Below are 14,692 nucleotides of genomic sequence, written 5' to 3' on the forward strand. Positions count from 1 at the left end.
TCTCAATACAAAACGTTACAAACCCTTAAAACCAATAATTTTGCTAAGTTTTACGATATCTGGAGAGGGGATACAACCTTGGGGGTGGGGGTGGTGGCCACAAGCTATATTGTTACCTTTATTTAAATAGAGTAGGAAAAACATTACAGTTTCGTCCTGGGGAGGGGAAGTGCCTCCCCACCTCTGGTTCCTACAGACTGTACTACTACTACTACTACTACTACCACTACTACTACTACTACCACTACTACTACTACTACTACTACTACTACTACTACTACTACTACTACTACTACTACTACTACTACTACTACTACTACTGCTACTGCTACTACTACTACAACTACTACCAACAATAATAAACGGTGCATCTAATTGCTAATAACAATAGGTTAGCCACTAGTACCCGGTGCCGAATAGCTAATGTAGGCTAATTGCGGTTTATATATATATATATAATTTATTATTTGAAACACTGTAGTATAGTCAACATGGTCAGTGACGGACTATCATTGTCGTCTTATTCCGATTCAAATATCATGATTGCTGCAGCAGCCACTTCCTCAACAGAAGCACCCATGTTGGTAAAGTAACTTCCTATTCCAAACTCATTCCTTTCGCTGTCCAGGACAGAACAGTTGGAACATGCCCAGGAGAGGTGAAAGGAACGCACCCGAAGTCTGTGTGCACTCTGGAAAATTTGTCGTGACATCGGCATTTTTGTGCTTCGAGCGACATCTACCGGTGACATCAGAATACTAACTTTTAAAATTATTGCAAGTAATTGGGTCACGAGGATTCCCATGGTATTTATCGATATAAAACCTGCTTTTTTACTCTATTTTATAAAAACGTGATCTAAGTGTGTTACAGTTTTGTAGATTAACCAAAATTAGAATTAATTTTCGCGGGCTGAAACTAGGGCGTGCGACTTTAAAGCATGACTCCGTGAAAGAATTACCCATTGTTTTACAATCAATAGCCGATTATTAATCAATATGCTCTAGTGGTGTCGTTAAACAGAACAAGCGTTTATTTATTGATACAGACGAGAAAACGGTTATTTTTTAAATATAAAAATATCAGTCTGCACATATTTGCAACAGACTAGTTTGATGAAAACGCAGATTAGCAGCAGACATCTGCGATACTTGGAGTTTTAATATATGAATTGTCTCATGTGATGTCTGCACGTACTTTACACGATCTTAAAGGGACATTCCTGAGTTTCCTGTATTGTAATTGTATTCCGACTAATAAAATATTTCTACGATTAAACTTGCATATTAAATATATTTTCTTGTTTAGAATATCTGTATATTCAATGTGCTTCTGGTCGTGTTAATATTTGTAAAAATCCCAAACTGGATTTTATGCAGAAAAATATATTTGATATGTAATTACAATCGTTAAAAAGTCTCTGGTAGTCGATACCATCTTCCATTTTTGAGGTAATGGTGGCCTGATATTGTACAGACTTGATGAACTCTTAATCGTCATTCATGTCGCCTTGAACTGTTTTAATCCCACTGTCACCTTTCCTTTGTTTAGTGGTAAGTTAATTTTTGGCAGCTCCTGTATTTCTACTTCGTTGCTGTCCATCTCAACACCTATGTATTATGGACAACAAAACCATAATCAATGTCGTATATCTTACATATTGCACAAAACAGAGTCCATAGGATGAATTGACGCAATCGAGACTGCTTCCATGAATCGGTGTGGATTGTAGGACTTCCAGTCAACAATACATCTTTCTAACTTCGTTCTACGAGTACTGCCACTCATAACAATAAAGGTTATCACAAATTACTATCAAAACAGTGGTGATATCAGGTGTTCTCGAGGGGGTTTACATATCCTGACCACCGGTGGTACGAACAGTTTGTAGTTGTCATATCCACGAGGAATATTATGTACATGTATATCATCAGACATCAACAACGTCAGCCTTTATTAGGATTGGATTGGATTGGATAACACATTAACGTGCCTATATCCAATTAAGGTTCAACCACGTCTCTCCTGGGCACTTAGCCAGTGACTGGGTCCGGGACAGAGGGGGTGGGGTGAATTGGAAATGGACAGAATTTTGGAATAGCAATTAGTAAAAAAGATTTTTTTAAAAATTAAAACGTTAACTAGCTAAAAATAAAAAGGAATTGACTGCTCGGTCGAATATTTATATAATTTGGAGCATTTTAGAAAGACGGTCCAAAAATAAATGAGAGAAAGAAGAGACGATCGGACTATTTAATAATATAGAAAAAAGGCAATTTTGATATAAAATTTTGAACGAAGGTCTAAAAGTTTAAAGTCCGATCTGTATGTCCAAGTGTGTGGCTTCATTAAGGCCGTTAAGGTGCACAGCTTGTAGGAACGAGATGGGTTTGCATCCCGTCAAAAAAAACCTAGAGTGACAGTCATTAGATGTGGAAGGTGTATACAAAAATACAGTTCTTGAGAAGCCGGATCCGCCTGAACTAGAGAATATTAGACTAGGGTGTATTCCAGTCGTCATGGTTGGTATAGTGGTGCGGACGGGCCCGGCTCTGGAGGATACGAGATGGTACCAATAGGAAACAAAGTAAAGTCCCGAAAAGAGTAGTAGGGGTCGACCTCACTTCCTGTTTCTTCTTAGAGTGTGGCGGTCAATCTTTCAGTGCTGCTAGGACAGGCTCGGACAGGTAGAGACTAAACGCGAACAACCGTGGCGTTCTGCAGAATGGCCGTCATACGAGTCACGGAAAAACATGTCGATAAAAGTCAGCCAAAAAAAATGACGTGTAGGCAAGGAATCTCTCTAAAAAAGAATCCAACCCTGGTGGTGCATTTTACTAGGAAGGAAGGGGTGGTGTTTAGCTCAATCGGTTGAGTGCTCGCTTGATGTGCTTGTGTCATATGATCGAACCACCTCGGTGGATCTATTCAACTGACTGGATTTTTTTTCTCGTTCCAACCAGTGTTCCAAAACTGGACAAAGGCCGTGGTACGTCTGTCTGTGGGAAAGTGCATATAAAAAAAACCTTGCTGCATTAGGAAAAATATAGTGGGTTCCCTCTGATGAACAGTCAGAATTACCAAATGTTTGACATCCAATAGCCGTTGATTAATTAATCAATGTGCTCTAGTGGTGTCGTTAAACAAAAAACAAACTTTATTAGGAAGGAAGGAAGGAAGGAAGAAAGAAAGGAAGAAATATTTTTATGACGCTCTCGGCACATTTTTATTTCTAGTTATATGGCATCGGACATATGGTAATGGGAGAGAAAACTCGTGGCCGCCACTCCATAGGCTACTCTTTATAGTAGCAGCAATAGATCTTTTATATGCATCACCAGACAGAGAAGATAGTACATACCACGGAGTATTGGCCAAAGCGAAATAAAGCCTTTAGTAGTCCTTGGATATCATTTCGTATCAGCTTATGGTGCTAGCGGAAATCGTACTCGCTGTTAGGTTTACCTTAATAATAGTATTTGCTCTGTGTTTTACTGTCAATCTTTAACTGTATTCACATCATGATGTCTGTTGTATATTTAGTTTTAAAGTTATAAAGATATATTATCTGAACATTTTCACAAAAATGGATAATTTTCACATGGCACTTCAATATTTGTATACATGGAAACGTCTTACGTTAATTTCATTTTAGTCTGATCTTTAGTTGGTCTTTTTGTACGCTTTTAAAACCTCATTCCAATTACATTATTAATTTGGTATCAATCCGTATTTTGTGGGAGAGTGAAACTTGTGTGTTGAAAAGTTATATGTGAAATTGCTACGCCGAAATGTGTTCGCTAAATATGATTGGGATTAATATTCAGTCTTATGGTACACATTAAATTTACAGTCTGTTATCTACAATGGCCGTACAAATATTATAATATTCAGGGTTCGTTCCTAGTCTAAAATGCCTAGGGGTCAGTCAATAAGAATCAGGGCAGAGCAATATAGGGTGGTATCCAGTTAGACAAGAACACTTCAAAAATAAAAAGGACACTTTTGTATTGTACTTGACCTCTCGTTGCCACTATGATATTTAAATAAAAACAATAGCTGATATTGTCACACAAACATGCTTACTTTGTCTTCATCAGTCTGCATTTTCCCCTTTATTTATGATCGTGTATCCAGTTGAAGTCTAAAGCACGCTGTTCTGGACACACATTTCAACTATTTTGGCTCTCTGTCCAGAACAAAGGTTAATGAGAAGAGACCAGTGAGAGAAAGACGGTGTCGTGGCCTTAAGCCTTCCCTCCGAGCTGTGCTCTCCCTCTGGGATTCGAACCCATCGCCTATCAGTCCTAACCGTGATGGTTAATCACTGCACCGTCGACGTGGCTTAATCAGTCTGTTGGCTCGTGGTACAACGGCACGCAATAAACTGTACTCCCATGGGCGTCCATCCATATTGAACCATGTGAAGATAGTCAAATATACTGTTCAAAATTAGTAATGGATATTTAACATTAAAGTAATCTTTAACACAATACCATAACCAGCTCTGAGCATAGACCACTTCCCCAACGAACACGTGTGGGGCATCATCGGCGTCCATTCCTCAGAGGCGGAACGTAACCCAGTGGTAAAGCGTTCGCACGTCTAGGGTCGATCCCCGTCGGTGGGCCCACTGGGCTATACACTGACCCAGCCTGTGCTCCGCAACTGGTGTAACAAAGGTTGTGGTTTTTACTATCCTGTCTATGGGATGGTGCAAATAAAGGATTCCTTGCCGCTAACTGAAACTAGGAACACATGGAATGGTGGCAGCGGGTTTCCTCGGTGTGGTTCTTTACCATATGTACAATATATCATCGTATTAAAAATGTGTTAAGTGCGTCGTTAACTAAAATATTTCTTTCGTTCTTTCCGTCAACATCATTGACGTTCTCAGTAGTTACACAAGGACACCTATATTGGCATTGGTTAATGCCGAACATGCCACGGCGGATTCACGTATGTTTAGAGATCAGCGATGGTTTTTTTATATCCGACGCCAAATAACTGTAAATAAAATGTGTTGAGTGCGTCGTTAAATAAAACATTTATACGTATTTATATTTATATGGGTTTCTTTATACGTCATTAATGGTTACAGCTCTAAAGTCCTAACATTCATTGGTCCTTCGGACTATAGAGCGGTCCCCGCCATCGTCATTAATACCTTGGCATAAATATGTTACTACAAGTGTCACGCTGTATCATCGCTTCTGCTTTGCCACTCACTACAGTTATTATAAACATCACATTGTTCCTGTTATATTGTGTAATGTTTGAAAAGCCTATACTTGTTTTGACCTGCGTGTTTTGTTCTTTGTAGGGTACTCACAGAGGGGAGTCACCTGCAGTTACATCAAGTATTTCACTGGAGATGAGGACAGGGAAGGCCTGGGACCTACAGAAGCTATTTTACGTAAGTAGCTGTATATAGTTTATCTAGAATTCCTTTATTGCGCACAATCACTGCGCACGGTCATAGACAGCGACACCGACCAGGACATGTCACAGACTGCGAAAACGACTAGCACACTGTCACAGACTACCACACCGACCAGAACACGGTCACAGACTACCATACCGACCAGGACACGTCACAGACTGAGACACCGACCAGGACACGTTACAGACTACCACACCGACCAGGACACGTCACAGACTGAGACACCGACCAGAACACGGTCAAAGACTGAGACACCGACCAGAACACGGTCAAAGACTACCATACCGACCAGGACACGTCACAGACTGAGACACCGACCAGGACACGTTACAGACTGCCAAATCGACCAGGACACGTCACAGACTGCCACACCTACCAGGACACGTCGCAGACTGCCACACCGACCAGGACACGTCACAGACTGCCAAATCGACCAGGACACGTCACAGACTGCCACACCGACCAGGACACGTCACACACTGCTACACCGACCAGGACACGTCACAGACTGCCACACCGACCAGGACACGTCACACACTATCACACCGACCAGGATACGGTCACAGACTGCCACACCGACCAGGACACATCACAGACTGTCACGTCGACGAAACCTGTTTAGGAAAAAACGAATACATGTATTTACTTAAACGACAATTTGGCACATTCGTTATATTTGAAAGAATCCGCCTTTCTTGATTAACTTTAATGGCGGGGCTATTAATAATAATATTTATATCCATAGTGTTTCGAAAAGTTGCATGTAGCAGCCTATATGTTACCACTGTCGTCAAAGAATTTGACGTAACATTAATATGCACTCTGCAGAATTCTGGTTTCCCCAAAATGGTTTCTCGTCCAAGTCTTGATCGACTTGCTGAACATTTAGGCTGCTATTTTATTCCCATGGTATTAATGCCATTGTGTCTTATGACACGTTATGTAACCACTGAGCACACGGGTCAAATAAACCAGAATCAAGTCTAGTTGTTCAGATGTACTCTTGCTTACGTGAGCAAAACGAAGTCTTCTGGAAACGACGAAACGAATATGACACATGACTGTACGTTTGGTATGGGGACTAAATCCAAGCACAAAGACTAATCATTGCCAATAATTGCATATTAAAGCACCAGACCCCGAGCCTGCCTGGCGGCCAACTGTTTCGCACGGACGTTCGCACGATCTGTCTGAATTCTTTTGCTTAAATAATTTTGTTATTATGGCGGCGCCTGTGTCATATTGACCGCTCAACCAACGGAGACAATCACAATGGCCGATTCCGTTTGTCCATTTGGCTAGCTTTTGTCTGCGGACCAGCCAGATGTCCATCAGCTGGAAACGTCGTGTGAAGACACGGTTCGTTGAATCCTAGATTAAGAGCTTTTGAGTGAGAGCATGTCTGATTAAGATGGTTTAATTAGGAATGGAAATAGATTATCGCATACGCGTTGATGTGAGGAGAGTGTATCACCACACTGGACAGTGACCGGTATCCACTAGACATGGTGTAATAGGAGATTGCAGGATGCAGCTCAGTGTTAGAGAGTTCGCGTCAGGTGTGATGGGTTGTTGGGTCGATAGCCTACGAGGGACAATATCCTACTGTTGGTACCAAAGACCATGGTATATACTCTTCTGTCTATAGAAAGGTACATATCTAAAAGAGCGCTTACTGCTCTATTTTTTCTTTTCCTTTGAGTCTCTCTCTCTCTCTCTCTCTCTCTCTCTCTCTCTCTCTCTCTCTCTCTCTCTCTCTCTCTCTCTCTCTCTCTCTCTCTCTCTCTCTCTCTCTCTCTCTCTCTCTCTTTCTCATTATTGACCTATCAATACACAGCCTGTGATGTATCATAGATGGATGTCGTTGGTATACATTATTGACCTACCAATACACCGCATGTGGTGTATCATAGTTGGATGTCGTTGGTATACATTATTGGCCTACCAATACACCGCCTGTGGTGTATCATAGTTGGATGTCGTTGGTATACATTATTGACCTACCAATACACAGCCTGTGATGTATCATAGTTGGATGTCGTTGGTATACATTATTGGCCTACCAATACACAGCCTGTGGTGTATCATAGTTGGATGTCGTTGGTATACATTATTGACCTACAAATACACCGCCTGTGATGTATCATAGATGGATGTCGTTGGTATACATTATTGACCTACCAATACACAGCCTGTGATGTATCATAGTTGGATGTCGTTGGTATATATTATTGACCTACCAATACACAGCCTGTGGTGTATCATAGATGGATGTCGTTGGAATACATTATTGGCCTACCAATACACAGCCTGTGGTGTATCATAGTTGGATGTCTTTGGTATACATTATTGGCCTACCAATACACAGCCTGTGGTGTATCATAGATGGATGTTGTTGGTATACATTATTGGCCTACCAATACACAGCCTGTGATGTACATTAGATGGATGTCGTTAGTATACATTATTGACCTACCAATACACCGCCTGTGATGTATCATAGATGGATGTCGTTGGTATACATTATTGACCTACCAATACACCGCCTGTGGTGTATCATAGATGGATGTCGTTGGTATACATTATTGACCTACCAATACACCGCCTGTGATGTATCATAGATGGATGTCGTTAGTATACATTATTGACCTACCAATACACCGCCTGTGATATATCATAGATGGATGTCGTTGGTATACATTATTGACCTACCAATACACCGCATGTGGTGTATCATAGTTGGATGTCGTTGGTATACATTATTGGCCTACCAATACACCGCCTGTGGTGTATCATAGTTGGATGTCGTTGGTATACATTATTGACCTACCAATACACAGCCTGTGATGTATCATAGTTGGATGTCGTTGGTATACATTATTGGCCTACCAATACACAGCCTGTGGTGTATCATAGTTGGATGTCGTTGGTATACATTATTGACCTACAAATACACCGCCTGTGATGTATCATAGATGGATGTCGTTGGTATACATTATTGACCTACCAATACACAGCCTGTGATGTATCATAGTTGGATGTCGTTGGTATACATTATTGACCTACCAATACACCGCCTGTGATGTATCATAGATGGATGTCGTTGGTATACATTATTGACCTACCAATACACCGCCTGTGGTGTATCATAGATGGATGTCGTTGGTATACATTATTGACCAACCAATACACCGCCTCTGATGTATCATAGATGGATGTCGTTAGTATACATTATTGACCTACCAATACACCGCCTGTGATATATCATAGATGGATGTCGTTGGTATACATTATTGACCTACCAATACACCGCATGTGGTGTATCATAGTTGGATGTCGTTGGTATACATTATTGGCCTACCAATACACCGCCTGTGGTGTATCATAGTTGGATGTCGTTGGTATACATTATTGACCTACCAATACACAGCCTGTGATGTATCATAGTTGGATGTCGTTGGTATACATTATTGGCCTACCAATACACAGCCTGTGGTGTATCATAGTTGGATGTCGTTGGTATACATTATTGACCTACCAATACACCGCCTGTAATGTATCATAGTTGGATGTCGTTGGTATACATTATTGACCTACCAATACACAGCCTGTCATGTATCATGGTTGGATGTCGTTACTATACATTATTGACCTACCAATACACCGCCTGTGGTGTATCATAGGTGGAAGTCGTTGGCATACATTATTGACCTACCAATACACAGCCTGTGATGTATCATAGGTTGATCTTGCTGGTATACACTACTGACCTACCAATACACATCCTTTGATTTATAATAGGTGGATGTCGTTGGTATACATTATTGACCTACCAATACACAGCCTGTGGTGTATCATAGTTGGATGTCGTTGGTATACATTATTGACCTACCAATACACAGCATGTGATGTATCATAGTTGGATGTCGTTGGTATATATTATTGACCTACCAATACACAGCCTGTGGTGTATCATAGATGGATGTCGTTGGTATACATTATTGTCCTACCAATACACAGCCTGTGGTGTATCATAGATGGATGTCGTTGGTATACATTATTGGCCTACCAATACACAGCCTGTGGTGTATCATAGTTCGATGTCTTTGGTATACATTATTGACCTACCAATACACAGCCTGTGGTGTATCATAGATGGATGTCGTTGGTATACATTATTGACCTACCAATACACAGCCTGTGATGTATCATAGATGAATGTCGTTAGTATACATTATTGACCTACCAATACACCGCCTGTGATGTATCATAGATGGATGTCGTAGGTATACATTATTGACCTACCAATACACCGCCTGTGATGTATCATAGTTGGATGTCGTTGGTATACATTATTGACCTACCAATACACAGCCTGTGATGTATCATAGTTGGATGTCGTTGGTATATATTATTGACCTACCAATACACAACCTGTGGTGTATCATAGATGGATGTCGTTGGTATACATTATTGGCCTACCAATACACAGCCTGTGGTGTATCATAGATGGATGTCTTTGGTATACATTATTGGCCTACCAATACACAGCCTGTGGTGTATCATAGATGGATGTCGTTAGTATACATTATTGACCTACCAATACACCGCCCCTGATATATCATAGATGGATGTCGTTGGTATACATTATTGACCTACCAATACACCGCCTGTGGTGTATCATAGATGGATGTCGTTGGTATACATTATTGACCTACCAATACACCGCCTGTGATGTATCATAGTTGGATGTCGTTGGTATACATTATTGACCTACCAATACACCGCCTGTGGTGTATCATAGTTGGATGTCGTTGGTATACATTATTGGCCTACCAATACACAGCCTGTGATGTATCACAGTTGGATGTCGTTGGTATACATTATTGACCTACCAATACACCGCCTGTGATGTATCACAGATGGATGTCGTTGGTATACATTATTGACCTACCAATACACCGCCTGTGGTGTAACATAGATGGATGTCGTTGGTATACATTATTGACCTACCAATACACCGCCTGTGGTGTATCATATTTGGATGTCGTTGGTATACATGATTGACCTACCAATACACCGCCTGTGGTGTATCATAGTTGGATGTCGTTGGTATACATTATTGGCCTACCAATACACCGCCTGTGATGTATCATAGTTGGATGTCGTTGGTATACATTATTGACCTACCAATACACCGCCTGTGATGTATCATAGTTGGATGTCGTTGGTATACATTATTGACCTACCAATACACCGCCTGTGATGTATCATAGTTGGATGTCGTTGGTAAACATTATTGACCTACCAATACACAGCCTGTGATGTATCATAGATGGATGTCGTTGGTATACATTATTGACCTACCAATACACAGCCTGTGGTGTATCATAGATGGATGTCGTTGGTATACATTATTGGCCTGCCAATACACAGCCTGTGGTGTATCATAGTTGGATGTCTTTGGTATACATTATTGGCCTGCCAATACACAGCCTGTGGTGTATCATAGGTGGATGTCGTTAGTATACATTATTGACCTACCAATACACCGCCTGTGATGTATCATAGATGGATGTCGTTGGTATACATTATTGACCTACCAATACACCGCCTGTGATGTATCATAGTTGGATGTCGTTGGTATACATTATTGGCCTACCAATACACCGCCTGTGGTGTATCATAGTTGGATGTCGTTGGTATACATTATTGACCTACCAATACACAGCCTGTGATGTATCATAGTTGGATGTCGTTGGTATACATTATTGGCCTACCAATACACAGCCTGTGGTGTATCATAGTTGGATGTCGTTGGTATACATTATTGACCTACAAATACACCGCCTGTGATGTATCATAGATGGATGTCGTTGGTATACATTATTGACCTACCAATACACAGCCTGTGATGTATCATAGTTGGATGTCGTTGGTATATATTATTGACCTACCAATACACAGCCTGTGGTGTATCATAGATGGATGTCGTTGGAATACATTATTGGCCTACCAATACACAGCCTGTGGTGTATCATAGTTGGATGTCTTTGGTATACATTATTGGCCTACCAATACACAGCCTGTGGTGTATCATAGATGGATGTTGTTGGTATACATTATTGGCCTACCAATACACAGCCTGTGATGTACATTAGATGGATGTCGTTAGTATACATTATTGACCTACCAATACACCGCCTGTGATGTATCATAGATGGATGTCGTTGGTATACATTATTGACCTACCAATACACCGCCTGTGGTGTATCATAGATGGATGTCGTTGGTATACATTATTGACCAACCAATACACCGCCTGTGATGTATCATAGATGGATGTCGTTAGTATACATTATTGACCTACCAATACACCGCCTGTGATATATCATAGATGGATGTCGTTGGTATACATTATTGACCTACCAATACACCGCATGTGGTGTATCATAGTTGGATGTCGTTGGTATACATTATTGGCCTACCAATACACCGCCTGTGGTGTATCATAGTTGGATGTCGTTGGTATACATTATTGACCTACCAATACACAGCCTGTGATGTATCATAGTTGGATGTCGTTGGTATACATTATTGGCCTACCAATACACAGCCTGTGGTGTATCATAGTTGGATGTCGTTGGTATACATTATTGACCTACCAATACACCGCCTGTAATGTATCATAGTTGGATGTCGTTGGTATACATTATTGACCTACCAATACACAGCCTGTCATGTATCATGGTTGGATGTCGTTACTATACATTATTGACCTACCAATACACCGCCTGTGGTGTATCATAGGTGGAAGTCGTTGGCATACATTATTGACCTACCAATACACAGCCTGTGATGTATCATAGGTTGATCTTGCTGGTATACACTACTGACCTACCAATACACATCCTTTGATTTATAATAGGTGGATGTCGTTGGTATACATTATTGACCTACCAATACACAGCCTGTGGTGTATCATAGTTGGATGTCGTTGGTATACATTATTGACCTACCAATACACAGCATGTGATGTATCATAGTTGGATGTCGTTGGTATATATTATTGACCTACCAATACACAGCCTGTGGTGTATCATAGATGGATGTCGTTGGTATACATTATTGTCCTACCAATACACAGCCTGTGGTGTATCATAGATGGATGTCGTTGGTATACATTATTGGCCTACCAATACACAGCCTGTGGTGTATCATAGTTCGATGTCTTTGGTATACATTATTGACCTACCAATACACAGCCTGTGGTGTATCATAGATGGATGTCGTTGGTATACATTATTGACCTACCAATACACAGCCTGTGATGTATCATAGATGAATGTCGTTAGTATACATTATTGACCTACCAATACACCGCCTGTGATGTATCATAGATGGATGTCGTAGGTATACATTATTGACCTACCAATACACCGCCTGTGATGTATCATAGTTGGATGTCGTTGGTATACATTATTGACCTACCAATACACAGCCTGTGATGTATCATAGTTGGATGTCGTTGGTATATATTATTGACCTACCAATACACAACCTGTGGTGTATCATAGATGGATGTCGTTGGTATACATTATTGGCCTACCAATACACAGCCTGTGGTGTATCATAGATGGATGTCGTTAGTATACATTATTGACCTACCAATACACCGCCCATAGATGGATGTCGTGTATATATCATAGATGGGATGTCGTTGGTATACATTATTGACCTACCAATACACCGCCTGTGGTGTATCATAGATGGATGTCGTTGGTATACATTATTGACCTACCAATACACCGCCTGTGATGTATCATAGTTGGATGTCGTTGGTATACATTATTGACCTACCAATACACCGCCTGTGGTGTATCATAGTTGGATGTCGTTGGTATACATTATTGGCCTACCAATACACAGCCTGTGATGTATCACAGTTGGATGTCGTTGGTATACATTATTGACCTACCAATACACCGCCTGTGATGTATCACAGATGGATGTCGTTGGTATACATTATTGACCTACCAATACACCGCCTGTGGTGTAACATAGATGGATGTCGTTGGTATACATTATTGACCTACCAATACACCGCCTGTGGTGTATCATATTTGGATGTCGTTGGTATACATGATTGACCTACCAATACACCGCCTGTGGTGTATCATAGTTGGATGTCGTTGGTATACATTATTGGCCTACCAATACACCGCCTGTGATGTATCATAGTTGGATGTCGTTGGTATACATTATTGACCTACCAATACACCGCCTGTGATGTATCATAGTTGGATGTCGTTGGTATACATTATTGACCTACCAATACACCGCCTGTGATGTATCATAGTTGGATGTCGTTGGTAAACATTATTGACCTACCAATACACAGCCTGTGATGTATCATAGTTGGATGTCTTTGGTATACATTATTGGCCTGCCAATACACAGCCTGTGGTGTATCATAGGTGGATGTCGTTAGTATACATTATTGACCTACCAATACACCGCCTGTGATGTATCATAGATGGATGTCGTTGGTATACATTATTGACCTACCAATACACCGCCTGTGATGTATCATAGATGGATGTCGTTGGTATACATTATTGACCTACCAATACACCGCCTGTGGTGTATCATAGTTGGATGTCGTTGGTATACATTATTGGCCTACCAATACACCGCCTGTGGTGTATCATAGTTGGATGTCGTTGTATACATTATTGACCTACCAATACACAACCTGTGATGTATCATAGATGGATGTCTTTGGTTTACATTATTGGCCTACCAATACACAGCCTGTGATGTATCATAGGTGGATGTCGTTGGTATACATTATTGACCTACCAATACACAGCCTGTGGTGTATCGTAGTTGGATGTCGTTGGTATACATTATTGACCTACCAATACACAGCCTGTGGTATCGTAGTTGGATGTCGTTGGTATACATTATTGACCTACCAATACACCGCCTGTGATGTATCATAGTTGGATGTCGTTGGTATACATTATTGACCTACCAATACACCGCCTGTGATGTATCATAGTTGGATGTCGTTGGTATACATTATTGACCTACCAATACACAGCCTGTGATGTATCATAGATGGATGTCGTTGGTATACATTATTGACCTACCAATACACAGCCTGTGGTGTATCATAGATGGATGTCGTTGGTATACATTATTGGCCTACCAATACACAGCCTGTGGTGTATCATAGTTGGATGT

The 14,692-nt window shown here is 40.8% G+C and overlaps 1 protein-coding gene across 1 annotated transcript in view; it reads left to right on the forward strand.

Annotated features, from left to right (window-relative positions):
- Nucleotides 1-14,692, forward strand: part of LOC121378211 (voltage-dependent calcium channel gamma-5 subunit-like) — a 108,542-nt gene that overhangs the window by 83,313 nt on the left and 10,537 nt on the right. Inside the window, exon 2 of the mRNA XM_041506290.1 lies at nucleotides 5,324-5,416. Coding sequence (XP_041362224.1) covers nucleotides 5,324-5,416 — 93 coding nt within the window. The remainder of the gene's footprint in view (nucleotides 1-5,323; nucleotides 5,417-14,692) is intronic.

This window comes from Gigantopelta aegis, chromosome 8 (assembly GCF_016097555.1).
Source record: "Gigantopelta aegis isolate Gae_Host chromosome 8, Gae_host_genome, whole genome shotgun sequence".
NCBI classification, from domain to species: Eukaryota; Metazoa; Mollusca; class Gastropoda; order Neomphalida; family Peltospiridae; genus Gigantopelta; species Gigantopelta aegis.